General features: G+C 35.5%; 1 protein-coding gene across 2 annotated transcripts in view; it reads left to right on the top strand.

Annotated features, from left to right (window-relative positions):
* Nucleotides 1-18,138, top strand: part of LOC150096887 (chloride channel protein C-like) — a 134,778-nt gene that overhangs the window by 24,774 nt on the left and 91,866 nt on the right. For both annotated transcript variants that reach the window (XM_090408431.1, XM_090408430.1), the window contains exons 5-6: nt 5,975-6,055; nt 16,898-17,073. In XM_090408431.1, coding sequence (XP_090264557.1) covers nt 5,975-6,055; nt 16,898-17,073 — 257 coding nt within the window. The remainder of the gene's footprint in view (nt 1-5,974; nt 6,056-16,897; nt 17,074-18,138) is intronic.

Genomic DNA, 18,138 nt, shown 5'->3' with positions numbered 1-18,138 from the left:
AAAAGAATTTAAAAAAATACGAGGCCGACAGATAAAAAAGTTCGAAAAATTAAAAAAGAACTCTACCGTCTTTCCAAAACCTGCTACCAACACGGTAATCAATCTGTCTTCAGTCACCTTAAAGCCTGAAGCACTCAACGCACTGGCACGTGGACACAACTTCGCCATTGCTCCCAATAAAATACCTAGTGAGGATATTATGATCCAGATCGAGCGCGGAATCCGCCACCTTCCACAACAAGTCGCTAACAGTGTAAGACTGGATGTAGCCTGTGTCCTTTCCAAAGCAAGACCACCAAAAACCAACATATCAAACAAGGAATATAAAGCTCTACAGGAAATGAAAAATAATAAAGAATTAGTTATCACCAAAGCGGATAAGGGAAATACAACTGTATTACTTAACCAAAAGGACTACACAGGTAAGCTGAATGCTCTTCTATTAGATCGGGCCACTTACCTCCCTATCAATTACAATCCCACCAACTCTCAAATTAGAAAACTTCACAGGCTCCTTAAGAGTCACTTCTTGGCCTGTAGAAGTTACCAACAGATTAAAACCGTTTAACTCTATACCCCCCCCCCCATATTTACGGACTCCAAAAAATACACAAAGAAAATGTGCCATTATGTCCCATAGTGGATGGCATTGATTCCCCCACATACAAATTAGCTAAACATTTGGCCAAAGAGCTCACACACTATACTGGCAACACACCATCACACATAAAAAACTCAGCCCATTTCAAAGCCAGCATAGAAAACCTTACACTCCAACATACTGACATAATGGTCAGCTTTGATGTGTCCTCTTTATTTACAAATGTCCCACTCAAGGAAACTTTAGAGCTAATCCAAGCTAAATTTTCTCCCGACATCTCAGCCTTATTTCAGTTCACAATGAACTCAGGCTATTTCGTTTGGCAGGGAAAATTCTACAAACAAATAGAGGGGACAGCCATGGGTTCACCACTCTCCCCACCCTTGGCCAATTTCTTTATGGAGACCTTTGAAGAAAAAGCCTTAGCCTCTGCCCCACAAAAACCAACCATATGGCTTCGCTACGTTGATGATGTGTTCGCTATTTGGCCACATGGCTCTGAAACACTTCTCTCCTTCTTAACACACTTAAACAACCAACACCCCAGAATCAAATTCACTCTGGAAAAAGAGGAAAACAACAGCCTCCCTTTCCTAGACACACTAGTCACCCGCCAGCCTAATGGATCCTTGGTTTTCTCAGTTTACAGAAAACCCACCCATACTGGCAGATACATTCACCAACAATCCCCCCCCCCCCTCACAACAATATGGAGTAGTGAAAACACTATACAACAGGGCTAAACTAATCTGTTCAAACGACTTGGCCCTAAACACTGAACTAAATCACATCCTCAACACTTTCTCAGCCAATGGCTACCCCCCAAAAAATATTAGAACCTACAAACCACAGATCCCCTCCCTCCCCCCACAACAACGATTACTCTAAATCCATCACCATTCCCTACATCCAAGGCACCTCAGAAAAGATTACCAAAATCTTAAAAAAACATGACCTGACCTCCTGTTACAAACCTTACAGAAAATTGGCATCCCTTATCTGCTCAACTAAAGACCAACCACTTCCCTAGACCTACCTGGTGTTTACCAGGTCCCTTGCAGTTGTAAACTGTCTTACTTTGGCCAAACAGGCAGGACAGCGAATATCAGAATTTCGGAACACAAGGACTACATCCATTTTCACAAATACAGTCATTCTGGGCTTGCGGACCATGCTCTGGATACACGCCACAGAATATGGTGGAAGAAAGCTACAGTGATACACCGTATCACTGTAGCTTTCTTATTAGCAAATACAAATTTGAAAGACTCTTTATGGAATCAGCCTCAGCCCTGAGAAATTCTCCAAACCTCAACAAATTTGGGTGTATGTGACTGCCCCAAATTTGGGAGACCTGCATCTGCAGACCTTCAGCCCAACGGCCAAGAACACCTACTTAGCCCGCTAGAGGGCACCATCAGGACTGTTAGGAGAACAATAGCTTCATCTTTTCATTCCCAGTTTCTGTGTTGTAGTGCCTACGTTGCACGTAACTTTTTTATGTAAGTTCCTTTAGAAAATGGCAATGTGACATTGCCGAAATATCGGAAAAAATATTTATTAAAGTTTAATTTAATTTATATTCCTAACTACGTTGTTCTATTCCTTAAGTGTTTTAATAATGCATAACCAACGTATAAGCCTGTCTAAGAGTAAATACATATGTTCAAACTTAGACATTAATAGTAAGTGAATTTAATCTGGATTTGTGCAGAATATCATTCAAGGCATATTAGTGAAAAATGCTTTTATTACAGTCAGTATTAAGTGAAACGTATATTTGTGTAACCGTCTAGTAATTTTGTTTATACGTAGATACCACATTGCTAAATTTAATTTTTATTCATGCATATTGTATAATAATTCCTTTTTGCCTAATTTTGTACTGCTGTATAATAATTCCTTTTTGCCTAATTTTGTACTGCTGTTATAATTTTATCTATATGTAGATATTGCATTCTTTGGCTTGGTGTTTTGTACATGCATTTTGTTTATTAACTTGCATTGTTAACTATTTCTGTACTACTGTAATAACCTCTGACCTTGTGTGTTGCTGCAGCAATTCTGTTTATCTGTAGATGTTGCTTTGTGGAACTTAATTTTTGTATAGACATATTGCATACAAATTTCTTTCACTGCTTATGTATAGTTGTAACCTTTAGTATGGCACAGTATAACCATGGTTGTTTTTGTGCCAAATAAACTATTAACCAATTAAGTAAAAAAAAAATTTCCATACAAATGAATGTGTTATTGGACTGAGCATCATTTTGCTAGTGTTGGAGAATGCTTTCTGTCTCAGAAATCACAGGATTCATACAGGAATCACAGGATTCCTGTATGAATACCCTGTGATTCCTGTATGAATACATGAAAATACAATTCCTGTATGAATAATGTACAGGAATGCAGTGGTATCATACACGAGTAAGTTCTACTCTTGGTAGCAATTTCTTATTCTTCCTTCATTTCTGTTAATTATTACCATTATATCTAAGTGGTTTTTGTGTGTTTCTTTTACCATGCCTAATCTAATAAGTTAATTAGATTGGTAATATTGTGTGAAATAATATTGGAGCAGTTTCTTACTGTAATAATACTTTTCTGTATAAATACTGTTTCCTTTCACACATCAACATCAGATGGGCGTGATAAAAACTTCTAGTTTCCTTTGTTGGAAAGGAAACTGTTGGGTGATGCTGGAATGATTGATATTTTAACAATAAGAAGACTATATAGTTCTCAAAATCACCTCTTAAGGGAAAAAATATATTGTATTGAACCACTCAAATTCGTATGATATCCAGATAAAATTTTTGGACACTTCTGTGATTTTCTAAAAATCTACACTTTCAATTAATTGAAAGTAAAAACAGACAGTTATTGAGTGGATTTCTTGGAATAGATGCACACAGCATCAAAAGCACATATTAAATATATAGTTAATTTTTTTTATAACAGATAACGTATTGCTAAAAAGCTACAAAGTGCTTCGAGTCTCACTACCACAGATAGACCTTTTGACGCTTTAAAATGCTGAAGCTGCAAACTAGATATTGCAGAAAAGAAGAGTTTGCTTTGTGATTTTTGTTGCCAGTGGACTCATGCTGATTGTGCTAAAATCAACAAATCAGCACTCAAATTCCTAAGCAACCTCAGCTTGCCATTTTTTTGTCCTCAATGCTTCCCTACCATTAAACAGTTCCTAAAGCTCAGCAAGCACATGGATAGCCTGGAGCAGTATCTTATCATGCTCGATAAAAACCTTCTCTTGGAAAATGAACACCATTGAAAAAAAAACTCAAAGCAATCCACAATCAGTGTCTCAAAGCTATCATGCCTACCACAAACATCATTTCATACTAGGTCACTAGCAAGCTTTGCAACCTCATTGCTTCATCAGTTCCAGACACGGTTGAGGCAGAAAATGAAAAATATAATGGTATCATCCTGAATTTCTGTTCTATAACTGACACAATGCTAAATGATGACATTTGCAGGCTCATTGTCAGGTGTCACTGCTTTGGGCCCACAATTGTACAGTAATGGGCACCTGCTGACTTACATAGAACTTTTAATACGCTGCCTTCTTTTTTGAGCCCACCACAATGTTGGATTTTTCTATCCTAGCAAACAGCTTCACTACAGTATCATTCCAGGCTAAATCACTCGGTGTTTTCTTCAGACTTCACCCCTGGTCTCTTTTTTTTTTTTTTTGTGTCCATTATATAGTTTTGAACAGGATGAAAATGAATATTATATTTAAAAGTAAAATGTGTACAGAAGTTTTATATATAATCAGCAACAAACAGCTTTTATATTTGAATCTACAATTCACCTTTGAAAGCTTCTGAATGATTCCTTTTAAAACTTTGGTATGTATTTTTTTATTTTAATGGCATTTCAAATTCCAAGTATACTCTTGTGTCCCAAGTTAGCATGAAGGTATCACTATCAGTGGTAATGTTATCATCATTATTATTATTATTATTATTATTATTATCATCATTCAGGCCTCTATGGAGTCAAAAGACTCATCGAGGGGAGGTCTCCCCCTAAGAAACACAAAGTCTATCATATCACTCCTTAAACTCATTGACCAGTCTCGCTCTCACCACTCCATTAGGCAATGCATTCCATGGTTCAACCACCCTCCATGCAAAGAAACTACCCTCACCCTCTTGTTCACAGTTTCCTTTCGTAATTTCCAGGGATGGCCTCTTGTCATCACTCCTTCCCGCTGTTCAACCAAGCGAAAGAGCTCCCCAGTGTCAACCCTGTAACCAACTCTCAACAGTTTAAAAGTCTCAATCATATCACCTCTCCTCCTTCTATCCACCAAACTCTGAAGTCCACATTCCCTCAGCCGATCCTCATAACCAAAATTGTACAGTCCTGAAACCATCTTTGTCATCCACCTTTGTACCCTTTCCACAGTTAAATTATCCCCTTCAAATCCTGGGGACCAAATCTGAGAACATCATTAAGACCTTTTTTTTTTGTTTTCTTGTGTCTTCTCTCCATGTGAATTTGTGTTCAGTCTTTATATTAGAACATGTTATTAGTAATGATTTGTCTATGTCCCAAGTAGATATCCATCATACACTTACCATTACTGTTTGCTTTGCTCTTTTCTTCAAATTTTCCTAAAACATTTCTATATGTCTGGTCATTTCCTACTCTGCTATTTAGATCTTCAAGAAGAACAGTTTCCTTTTTATGTTTGTTGCCTTCTCTGCCTTTTTCATTTTTTTAGCAGATCTTTCTGTGTAACCAAAAACAGAAATAATGTTTTTATCCAGTTTTGTATTTTGAAATTTATCCACTTTACTATACTTCAGATTGCTTGCCATCCAAGAAGTTTATCTTTGTTCAGTGTTGAATATAACTTTTGTTAGCATTAGTTTTTCCAGAAACTGATTCTCAAAGAATTAGTACTGAACAGCTTCAAAAATTTTGAAGTAGTTGTAGTACAAATGCATTTCCATTGATTGCATTTTTAATGCACTCATTAGAAATGAAGATTAACAGTAGTAGAAAGCATACAAGCTCGGCATTTCTGATAGCAGTGATGAAGACTAAAGGTGGGTATTAGATATTTATAAAATTGATTAACAGTGAACCCAATATTTGCTGCTCTTTTTTTCCCCTTTGAATAATTACTAATTTTTTTTCCTCTCACTTAAATTCTGAAATTAAGATGTGTATAATTTCAGTGTACTGTTCAGCATGAAATGCTATGCTTGAATACTTAAGAACTTCAGTATATTAAAAAAAAAGCATGTAATTTATTTATCATTGTATACATCTTTATATATATATAATTTGTTCAACCAGTATTTTCTGAGATTTGTGATTCTGAATGCCTTTCAGGATGAAAAACTTTTTCATGCATGGGCATGGATTATTGGAATAAGTATTGTGCTAGTATTTTTCAGTGCAGCTTCTGTTGTGGTAAGTATACTTTAATATGGTTTTGTATAAAGAAAAAAATATGCGGTAGTAGATTCTGCTTTTATCAGATGACTATTTTAGATGGTTATTTTTTAATTTTTCAAATATATCAATTGATCATAAATTTTTATTGGGTAGAAATTTTATTTGAGACTAAAAATATTCTCCTGTCCTATCTGCTGTTAAAATAAATAGACATGAAACTATCTGGAAACTATCAGTTATTAATGAAACATAAAAACATAATGTTCATTGCATTGCATTAAGCAAGAGTTCTTAATGTGTTTTAAAGCTATGTAGGAATAATAAAATTAAAAAGAAAAAAGAAAGGTTAAGATAAGATATGATTTGTCTAAGTTAAAAATGAATGAAATAAAGGAAAATTTTTCTGTTATGATAAAGAATTGATTTGAAATTTTGACTAATGAGAAACTAGATAAAGTGGGAGAGAAGAAAGCCCAGAAGGCATGAGAAGATTAAAAACAAATATTTAAAATAATGAATAATGAGGTGAATAGTATATAACATCTGTAGTAATTACTTTGAAAGATTGCTAAATGAAACAATGGAGTGAGTATGATAGTAGAAAGTGAAAAAGCCATTAAAAGCTGAAATGTGGAAGGGCAACTGGAGTAGATAATATTCAACCAGAAATGCTCAAATATGAAGGTAAAAAAGCTTTGCAATGGCTACATTTGCATCTTCAGAAGGTAAAATTCCAGACGATTGGAGTCGAGCTCTCATAGTTTCATCTATAAAAAGATAAATAAAACTGAAAATGAGAATCATACAGGCATTTTCTGTTGAATGTTCCTGGTAAGATTTATGCAAGTATACTTGAGACAAGTATACCACTGTATATTGGCTAAGAAAAATTGTGAAAAGGAAGTTTGCACAACAAGTTGGATTCAGGCCAAATAGAGATTGTTAGGATCAAATTTTCACTTTAAGACAAGTAGTGGAAAAGTCATAGAAATAGAACAAAGATCTGTATTTAAGATTTGGGGATCTGGAAAAAGCATATGACAAGATGCTATAAGAGAAAAGTTGTTCAAAATGCTACAATATTTGAGAGTAAACAGAATGTTATATAGAGCAAATACATGGTTTACATTTGAGTTTTAAGTCAGTAGTTGCAACTGAAGGAGAGAAAGGAAGACAGTTTGGTGTTAAATCACATATGTAACAAGGGGTGTACAATATCCCCCTGTTAATCATCACCTACATGGATCCAATTCTGAAGGAAATTGGCAAACATCATCAAATTCTGACATTAAACCTGATATCAAATTAACGATGTTAATCTCAGCTCTTTATTTTATGTAGATGATTTTATACTTTTCAATAAATCCAATACAAGTCTGAAGGTTCTTTAACTAAATTGAATAACTTCTATAATAAATTTGCTGTGAAAATCAACAATAAAAAGACAAATACAGTGAAAAAGGCAGAAACATTGAAATGTCAACTGCATCTTAATGGAGAACCTATAGAACAAGTAAAACATTTCAGCTATTTAGATGGTTTTTAGTGAAGATGGCAAATTAAATATGGAAATAGACAACAGAAATAGCAAAACTAGTATGGGAGAAGTCAACTGAATAAACTTATGCAGAATATGAGAGAAATCATTCGAAACACTAAACTAGCTGTATACAAGTGTTCAAATCAGTTTTTATTTAGGAATCTGAGAACTGGGCCAGAAATAAAATGCTTGATCAAAGACTAGAGACCACAGATATGAGAGTCCTGAGAAGGATTAGTGAGGGAACAGATGGCATCATATTAGATGGCTCTCCATTCCAGATATATCTTTTATCCAAAAAGTGGGCCATCTGGAGACTGTTCCTTTTGGATAATGCAGTGCAGCCAGTGCCGTAGTTGGGGGGGGGGGGGTCTTCCCCAGGTGGCACTTTGGACCTTTTTTGAACTTTTACAGTTAATTCTAAAATACAGTCTTGAGAACTCAGTTCCAAATATTGTAATACTACCGTGAATTTTCCTCGCAATTGCTGCAAGTGTCGCTAGTTGTGAGAGGAGTTTTTCTAAATAAAATTTGATTAAGAATTACCTACATTACTATGAAATAGACTTCGCCAATGTCATCGACAATTTTGCTAACAGAAAAGCAAGAAAAATAACATTTCAGAATGTTAAAATTAAAGTTTTACTTCAAAAATAAACAGCGTTTTAATTTATTTCCCTATACGTCATTTTGACTTTTTGTAGTATTTTTGGTGTGTATTGAGAGGGGCGGCAAACTCAAGGACCGCCCCGGGCGGCAACAGCTCTAGCTATGCCAGTGAGTGCAGCCACTGTAAAACTTTGTTGTTGTCCTATTGAACATTTCTGGTCACATGTCTTTTATTCAGCTGCTTTTTCAATTTCTGGTTTATGATGGCTTTTACTACCTGAGTATTACTGTGTACTACTGATTTTATTCCTCTTGAATATTTTATGCTACCATTTTTCTTTCATTTAGCATTTCCTCACTGTAATTATTCCAAACATCTAGTATATATTTATAATCAGTCGTCATGTCTCCTTTATCATGTCTGACTCCTTTTACCCTACTCATTCCTCTGTTTCTGTGCTTTCTCATCTCCTCCAGAACATTTTACTGCCTTCCTGATATTTAACTTCTGTATCCTTACTGAAATGTTTCCAGTGACTTCTGGTTTACTACATTTACACATTGTTTTGCTATCTTACATTTTGGTTTGTGTTCTCTTAGAGCGTATGTTGAATTACTTGTTAGGAATGTTTGGCAAGCTTTATTCTTTTCTAGACTGTCTCTTTAACTTCCCTGAGTGCATCCTGAAGTTCTGATTTTTCAATCTTTGCAGTCAACTTCACCATATGCTTCTGTAACTGAATCAATGTTTACTTCAGTTTTTTGATTGGTTTCTGAGGTTTTATATTATTTACAAACTACTCTTTCATTTTTTCTTGAAAATAGTTATATATTTCAGTCTACAGTTCACCTCTTAAAGCAGATAATGCATTGCATTATGCACGTCCAAAAGAAAATGTGTTTGCATTATGAGATACTAAGGCAATTGATCTGAAGTTATCAGCCTCTATATACAAGTAATCTATTTGTGAAGATACTTCATGCAAAACTTTGTTTGCAAACACTTCGATAAAGGATTAATCAAGAATATAATTTCTTGGAAAGTGCAATTTATTTAGAGTAATTACTCTGAAAATTTGTTAAATGAAACATTAGTGACAGAACAGTTATAGAAAATATTCAAGAGCAAATGCAATAACGAATAGATATCAATACTTGAGTTAGAAAAAGTCATCAGAGAACCCTGAAAAGTTATAAAATTTATACAGTGGCTGTGCTGCATTATTCAGGAGAACTGGTAAGAAGATCAAATTCTGAATTGGTAGAGTACCCTTCTGTAAAAAAGCAAAATAAAACTAAATGTGAGAATTATAGAGGAATTTCCCTATTGTGTGTGTGTGTGTGTGTCAAGTAAGATTTATGCAACTATACTGAAGAAGAGACCAAGAAAAATCATGGAAGAGAAACTTTGAGGGAATAATCTGGTTTCATGCCCATATATAACAGTTATCAGAATCATATTTTTACTTTAAGACAAATAGTTGAAAAATTATTATTATTATTATTATCTGAGACCTCCAGGGAGTCAAGGACTCATCGAGGAAGGCTGTAAATTACCCAACTTAGCTATCACACCTACCCTTGAATTCATTCACATTAGATGCACTCACTACCCATAAGGGCAAATTATTTCACTCACTCACTGCTCTCTGGGAGAAAGCAGTGAGTGAGTGGAATAATTGATCCAAGCCCTTATCCCTGCTGATCCAAGCCCTTACCCCTTTCTTGACTGCAAATAAATTTGACTTCCATGGATACCCCTGTGTTCTCTCCCCACCTTCCATATAACAAAACATTTCATCAGTTGAAATGCTAACACCCTCTCAAAAGTTTATAGACCTCTATCATATCACCCCTCTTTCTCCTGTTAACCAGAGTCTGTAATCCACATATACTCATAATCTAAATCCCATAATCCAGATATAATCTTTATAACTCTTCTTTGCACCCTTTCCACAGCTTCTTTATCCCCTTGGAACCCAGGTGACCAAATCTGTGCACAGTAATCCAATGTGGTCTTATCAAAGCCTTATGAAGAGGCAAAATTACTTCCTTATCCTTACATGTCAAGGTTTGCTTCAACATAGCAATTATCCTCTGGCTATGTGACCTTTGAACTTTAAATTATTATCCACCAAGATCCCTTGCTTCAGTTTCTTGTAGCATAACCTGCTAATATAATATGCCGCTGGAACTCTAATCATGCCAATGTGCACAACTTTACACTTACTAACATTAAACTGACAGCCATTTTCGTTTACCTAGATTTCCAGTCTATTAAAATCATTTTATAATTGCTGAATGTCAGTAGCATCCATGATTGCCTTGCCTATCTTTGCATCATCAGCAAACAATTGCAAATCTGATGACAGACCCTGCTTGATGTCATTAATGTATAGATTGAACAATAATGGCCCTTGGGCCATTATTGTTCATGAACCCTGAAGTACATGAACAGGGTTCATGTATATTACTGTTAATATACATGAACCCTGAAGTACACCATTGGTTACCTTAAATCTGACAGATTCACACCCAGTTGATATCTGTCTTTCAACCATCTCCTGATCCAAGTCAATAGATTATGTTCCAATACCATATTCTCCAGTTTACACTACAGCCTATCGTGTGGTATCCTATCAAATGCCTTAGAAAAATCTAACATTATCATAGTGTATCCATTCCCTTTATCTAACTCGGCCGTAACATGGTTAGAATCTTGGGATTATAACAAGGATCTGTATTTGAGTTCCTCATCATCAAATTCCTGAAATGTACCCTCAAGGGATGATATGATAGTACTATTATTATTATTATTGTTCCGGGAAACTCCAAGGAGTCGACAGACTCATCGAGGGAGGCCCTAACATCATGTCTGGAATAACTATTCAACCTTCACACAGTATCTATCATATCTTGCCTTGAACTCATTCACGGTCGTAGCACCCACAACACTCTGGAAGCTTATTCCACTCATTCACCACTCTCCAAGTAAAAAACCTAGCTCTAACACCCTTGTCAACCATGCTCTTGCCCAGCTTCCATGCATGGCCCCTAGTCCTCCCACCACCAGTCATATTTTCAAAAATATCTTCTGGATCAATCATATAAAAACCCTTCAGTAATTTGAATGTCTCAATCATATCACCCCTCCTTTGCCTATCGTCCAATTTCTGCAACCCACAAATCCTCAACCTATTCTCATAAGGTTCATTCCACAGTCTTGCTATCATCTTGGTCACTCATCTCTGGACCCTCTCCACTTCCTCCCCATCACGAAGAAACCCTGGTGCCCATAACTGGGCACAGAAGTCCAGATGGGGTCTTATCAAGGCTCGATACAGAGGAACAACAACTTGTTTGTCTCTACATGTTAAAGTATTTTTCATAAGCCAAGTGATTTGGTGAGCTGTTTTAGTCACTTTTGCAATGTGCCCCCTAAACTTCAACTCCCTATCCACCAGCACTCCCAAATCCCTGGCATCATCAATCTCCTGGAGTACGGTTCCACCAATGCGATATACTGCTGCTGTTCTTTTCACCCGAAAGTGCATAACCTTACACTTTGCCACATTAAACTGACATCCATTTTTCCTAGCCCAGTCCTCCAAACTATCCAAATCATCCTGTAAAATTTTGACATCCTGTGCACTCACAATTGCTCTACCCAACTTTGCATCATCAGCAAACAAGTGAACACTTCCTCTCAAATGTAGTACTATATATCAGGATATGATAGTACTACATGAAAAATTTACATCATTACTAACTTCCTATCTACAATTTGCCTCCAAATCAGTCTGTTACTTGTCAAGACTCCAACATTATCAGATCTTATATTTCTATCGTCTAAGAAACTTTATACCGTATCAATCCACCTATATCTTGGTCTTCCTCTGGGTCGTTTTCCTGCCAACCTGGCAGAGAACACTTGTGCTAATCTTTCTTTGCCCATTCTGTTTAAGTGCCCATACCACCTGAGATTAGCTCTGCTAACGCATTCCTGGATGCTGACAATGTCAAGTTCTTTTCTAATATCCTTGTTTTTAATACGATATTGTCATTGATGCCATCTGTTCACGCCTCTAATCTTTCTCAGGACATATCTACATTCTCTAGTCTTTGGTCAAGTGTTTTACTTCTGACCCAGCTCTCAGATCCATAAGTTAAAACTGGTTTGAACACTGTCTTGTATACAGCTAATTTAGTGTTCCGACTAAATTCTCTCTTATTCCATATGAATTTATTCAATTGACTTCCTACCATATCAGCTTTGTTGATTCTGTTGTCTATTTCCATATTTAATTTGCCATCTTCACTAAATATTGCCTAAGTAGCCAGAATGTTTTACTTGTTCCACAGGTTCTCCGTTCACAACGCAGTTGACATTTTCAATGATTCTACCTATTTTCGTTGTCTTTGTCTTTTTATTGCTGACCTTCATACCATATCTATTACAACAGTTATTCAATTTAGTCAGGGAATCTTGCAAACTTGTAGCAGATTTATTTAGAAGTATAACGTTGTCCGCATAAAGCAAAGAGCTGACATTAACATCGCCAATTCTGATATCATTTTTAATACCACTTTCCTTCATAATGTGATCCATATAGATAATGAGTAACAGAGGGGATAATGTACATCCTTTTCTCACACTTTAACATTAAACCATCTTCCTGTACCTCCTTTAATTCTAACTGCTGACTTACAACTCAAATAAAGACTAAGTATTGCATGATATAATGGCCCATTGACACCATATAACTGTAGCATAGTGAATAGCTTCTCAATTGGCACCTTGTCATATGCCTTTTTCAGATCGACAAAACTTAAATACAGATCTTTGTTATATTCCCATGCTTTCACAACTATTTGTCGTAAAGTGAAGATCTGATCCTGACAGCCTCTATTTGGCCTGAATCCAGCATGCTCTTCACCAAGCTTTTCTTCCACAATTCTCCTCAACTGTTCCTCAAGTATACTTGCATAAATCTTGCAGGAACACTCAGTAGGGAAATACCTCTGTAATTCTCACATTCAGATTTATTTCCCTTTTTATATATGGGTACTATGAGAGCTCTACTCCAATCATCGGGAATTCATCCCTCTGTCCAGGCCTTTTGAACTATGCAGTGCAGCCATTGTAAGACTTTTATACCACCATACTTCAGCATTTCTGGTCGAATATCATCTACAACTGCTGCCTTTCCACATTTCAAGCCTTTGATGGCTTTTTCTACTTCAAGTATGGATATGTATTCCTGACTGTATGCCTGTTGAGTGTTTTTTACCACTGTGCTATCACTGCTTGTTTCATTTAGCAATTTTTTGAAGTAATTACTCTATACTTCAAGGATATCATTTGAGTTTACTTGAGGAGTATAATCCTTACAGAAGGAATGTAAAAGTAAAACAGTTCTATCCCTTTCATCAGAATGCAGTCAATACATTAATCCTTTGATCCCAGACACAATCATCTGAAATATTCAGGAATTTTATTGCTTTTAGAATAATTGCAAGACCCACATGCAGTACTATAGACAGACAGAAAAATTTATTCACTGCATTGAAGAGCATACTTGAAACAGAATACCAGAGAAGTGAAACTACCACTCTGTCATCATATATCATCTTCAGCTAATCTGTATGATGTCTTAAAAGAAAGGCATCAGGTTCTATGGGATGAATTAGAAATCCTAGAAACTGTTGTTATGACAAGATTCAGAGAAAAATCTGGGCGTGCATGAAGATATTATTAGATACTCTACACTTGCATGCAAGCCCTAGCATTAATCTCTCTGAATGCTATGGTCAATCAATTATTCAAACAAGAACATGCACAACAATGGACACATGCTTATAAATTATTTGATTTATCAGAATCTAACATAATACTGGATTAGTTATTGCCATGCTAATATTTTATTGTTTGCAAGTTTGGCTCTTGATATTTTATGTTTCTTTCATACTTGAAGAAGTCCTATATATTAGGACAAAACTAGTTGGATTGTTAATTTCATTATTATTAATTTGGATTATTATTATTACTATTATTGTATGAGCACCTTCATGGAATCCTAAAACTTTCGACTTTCATAGGAGACCCACACTATCAACACAACATCTATCATACCTCTCCTTGAAACCATTAACAGACAGAGCACTCACACTGATTCAGGCAACCCATTTCATTCATTCTTCACTCTCCAAGCAAAAAAACCTAGTCCTCATGCACTTGCTAACCACACTCTTACCCAACTTCCAGGGATGACTTCTTGTTCTGTCCCCCCTCTAGCCAAGTGCTGAAATATTTCCCCTGCATCAATCCTCAGTTTATCCTAATAGGGAGCATTCCACAGAACACTCAGAACACAGTGACCACGATAGTGAGTCACTCGCATTTGGATTCTCTTCACCATTTCCTCATCCCCAAGAAATCCAGGTCACCATACCTGAGCACAGTAGTCCAGATATGGTTGCATCAAGACTTTATAAAGATGATTAATAACTCCCTTATTTATGCCTGTTAGTGTGTGTTCTTCAATGACCGAGTAATCCTGTGAGTTACCCTGGCTACATTAGCAATATGACCTCTAAACTTTAACTCTCTATCTACCACTGCCCCCAAATCCCTAGCTTCTTCAATTTTGTGGAGTACAGTTCCCTCAGTGTGGTACACAGCTTGTAATCAAAGTGTCATAACTTGACACTTTTTCACATTAAATTGACATCCATTATGTTTTGCCCATACTGTCAGCCTATTTAAATCATCCTGCAAGCTCTCTACATTATTACCTCGATTAACTATTACCGTATTGTTAGATACTGAATGGAGAACTTCTTGACAAGTTATTCATTCAGGATCTAACATGTAAGCCTTACAAAATTACAAAGAAATTTGCATAATACCTGGCTTACTGGTGGAAGGTGAGAAACACCTAAGTTGTTGTATATGAAAGTATGTATCAGTATGAGTAATATATTGGAATTTATTTATTGTAAAATGGAAAGCTAAAAATCAAGAATAATGTCAGATTAGCATTTCATGTAAAGGAATAATGGCTTAATTTATGTATTATCAAACTATCATAAAATCATAAGTCGCTAGGTAAGAAATGACTAATAGGATCAATGGTCACATCTAAGCTGCAAGTACCTGTCGTAACACCGAAGGCTGTAGCTAACGGGGGAAGGCTGATGTAAGCGCTTTTCCTCGAAAACAACACCTAATAGCAAGGAGGGAAACAAGAGGATCAACCTAAGGGCGATGTAAGCTATGGATCGTGCAAAAAAACAATACAGAAAAGAGGGTGCTGAGAAAAAGTATTTAAAGCAATACGCGCCAAGCTTAAGGCTGTTTTCCTGTTTTCTTCAGAGATTTTGGAGATCGAGGACTCTCGACGAGTGATTTTAGATAGGACAAGCCAAGGGTGCCATGTTGACGACAGCCGGCCATATTCATGACCTACGCCGAGAGGTATTCCACAGAGATCCATATGAGAATCAACAGCTCATGCAGAATGCCAAACGCTGAACGACCCACCCGAGCAAGCGGAGAAAGCTCGTAGCAACAGCCATTTCTTGATTTGTGTCAGGTAGCAGAGAATGGAACAACTCAGCCACAAGACAAAGGATGACCCAAACAACATGTGGCAGCTAATAGACCTTCGAAGGGACTTGGTATAGTAAAGATTCTTTTGTTTTATATCTTGAGATTGTTTGAAGGTAGAATTTGTGTCTTGATAAAGCAAGACTGAGGACATTTTAGAGAACTTTGATAGGATTAGATAATTAATACAGCCAATTCTATTAGACAAAGAATTGTATATCATAAATCTCTAACGTGTATATGATTGAAATAGTGGAAACCCTTTGTTAATTGAGTAAACTTAACTAAGAGAGAAATGATTTGAGAAATATCTATTTAAAGTAAATGTGAATGAAGGAACTTGACTTGAGTGTAACATTGTTTAAATTATCCATTGTATTACATGATTTTGCATGTCAGTTTATGTGAGAAAGTCAGATTAGTATTGAACAGTTTGTATAGATAAGCATAAGACATTAACTTAGCTAGAAATTCAGAAGTTTTGATAACTTGATACAAGATTTAATGTACCTGTCTTTTAGTATTAATAAACATGTTTAGTTATTTGAATCTGAGTTTTGCCTGAATTCGAGATATTAACCCACCACTTATAAAATTTGAACCAAATAGCAGGAAAGAGTTTAGAAAATTATATAATAGAGATTAGATCTTAGGTCACGACTGCAAGGAACCGAGATCTATATACTTGCGTGTGAATTTAGATTAATGTATATGCCTAAAACTTAGGAATATTTCCCTGAGCCTGAATAATTCTTGTTATAGGAAGCTGGCTGGTGCAGTTAAAATATAAATTTGCCAGTTTCTGAAGAGGAAATATCCCTTGGGGTCAACTCGGGTTATATATTAAGGAGAAAGATATAAAATTTAGGTAGAAGGATATAGAGAAGACTGGATCAATTTGGATCATATTTAAATACGTACTCTAATAAGAAAACGAAAATACAGAGACGTTACAGTATCCAACTTTTCATGGTCAGCAAATGGTAGAAAATAACAAGAGGTTGTTTTATTTTAACTTTTTCTGGCTTTAATCATATGAATGTGTTGCTATATAGTGGCAAAGTTGACATGCTTATATATATTATTTTTATTTTTGAAGTTTCTTCGACCTAGTGCTGGAGGATCTGGTCTTCCAGAAATCATCGCTTTCTTAAATGGAACATTAGTAAGGCATATTTTTAATGTGAAAACATTAATTGTTAAATTCTTCTCCTGTGTCTGTGCTGTTTCAAGTGGATTGCCCGTGGGACCAGAGGCACCAATGGTTCATTTAGGGTAAATTTATTAATTTTTCTTTTGCATTAAAAATAAAATGCAAAGCACTAGTAACCTTTTGAACTAGTAGTTGTATTGATAAATTGATATTTTAATTTTAGCTATTTAAATATAATTGCCATAGGAAACTATTTCAGTTTCTAAAAAATCAAAAATATAAAATATTGAAAATTCATTTTGATCTATTAGTCACACCTTATACTGCACCCTGATGTCTAAAAGGGACAATTACAAATTTCGTAACAAATACAAAATACCTTTGTTCTCTTAATCCTTATTTATCTTTTATTTGAAAATGCCTTGAAATCTAAATTTAGATTTCAAGACATTTCAAATAAATTTAATTAAATAAATCTAAATTTAGATTTCAAGGCATTTCAAAAAGATGAATAAGGATTAAGAGAACAAAGGTATTTGTTATTGTCTCTTTTTTCTTTCAACTACTCCAAAAATGAACATGATCAGAATATCAATTATAGTGTCACTGTAGATAAAAAATCTGACTAGAAAACAAAACAAAAAAAAACACAAAAAGTGCTATCAGCACAAATCATTCTCACATCCATTTTAACAGCATTCATGGAATAAACACAAACATAAATGATTTATCACCTCTTCCAAACATGAAGATCTGATTTCCTATTTCTAACAGAATCTTAAATATCCACCTCAACAAGTACTATCAAACTACACTCTGTATGATTCTTTTCACCACAAAAGAGGAACTTTGCATTCTAGTATCTCGTGGCAGAGAATTTCAAATCTAGAATCCTCTCATTTTGACCCCTGGTATGAGGTTTCCACACCTCACTCAGTTTAATTAATCTTCCATCCCCTTCTCTCTAAATTGTGAAAGTCACTCTAGCCTCTTCAGCTTTCTGTCAATGAAATGTGACATCTGCAATCTGGGTACCTAAACAGTGAAATCATTTTCCCGTGTGACTTCAGCCTCTGATTGTTTTCCCTTTTACAGTTTTGCTGACCATGCTGGAACAGATGTGAAAGTATTTGCTGTAAGTAGTAATCTAAGTAATCTAAGCAGTAATTTGGTTGGCAACCAAAATA

This window comes from Typopeltis vanoorti, chromosome 18 (genome assembly GCF_054136105.1).
Source record: "Typopeltis vanoorti isolate ZY-2024b chromosome 18, IOZ_Tvanoo_1.0, whole genome shotgun sequence".
Classification (NCBI taxonomy): domain Eukaryota; kingdom Metazoa; phylum Arthropoda; class Arachnida; order Uropygi; family Thelyphonidae; genus Typopeltis; species Typopeltis vanoorti.
The sequence above is the reverse complement of the archived record's forward strand: the minus strand, read 5'-3'. Positions and strand labels throughout refer to the sequence as shown.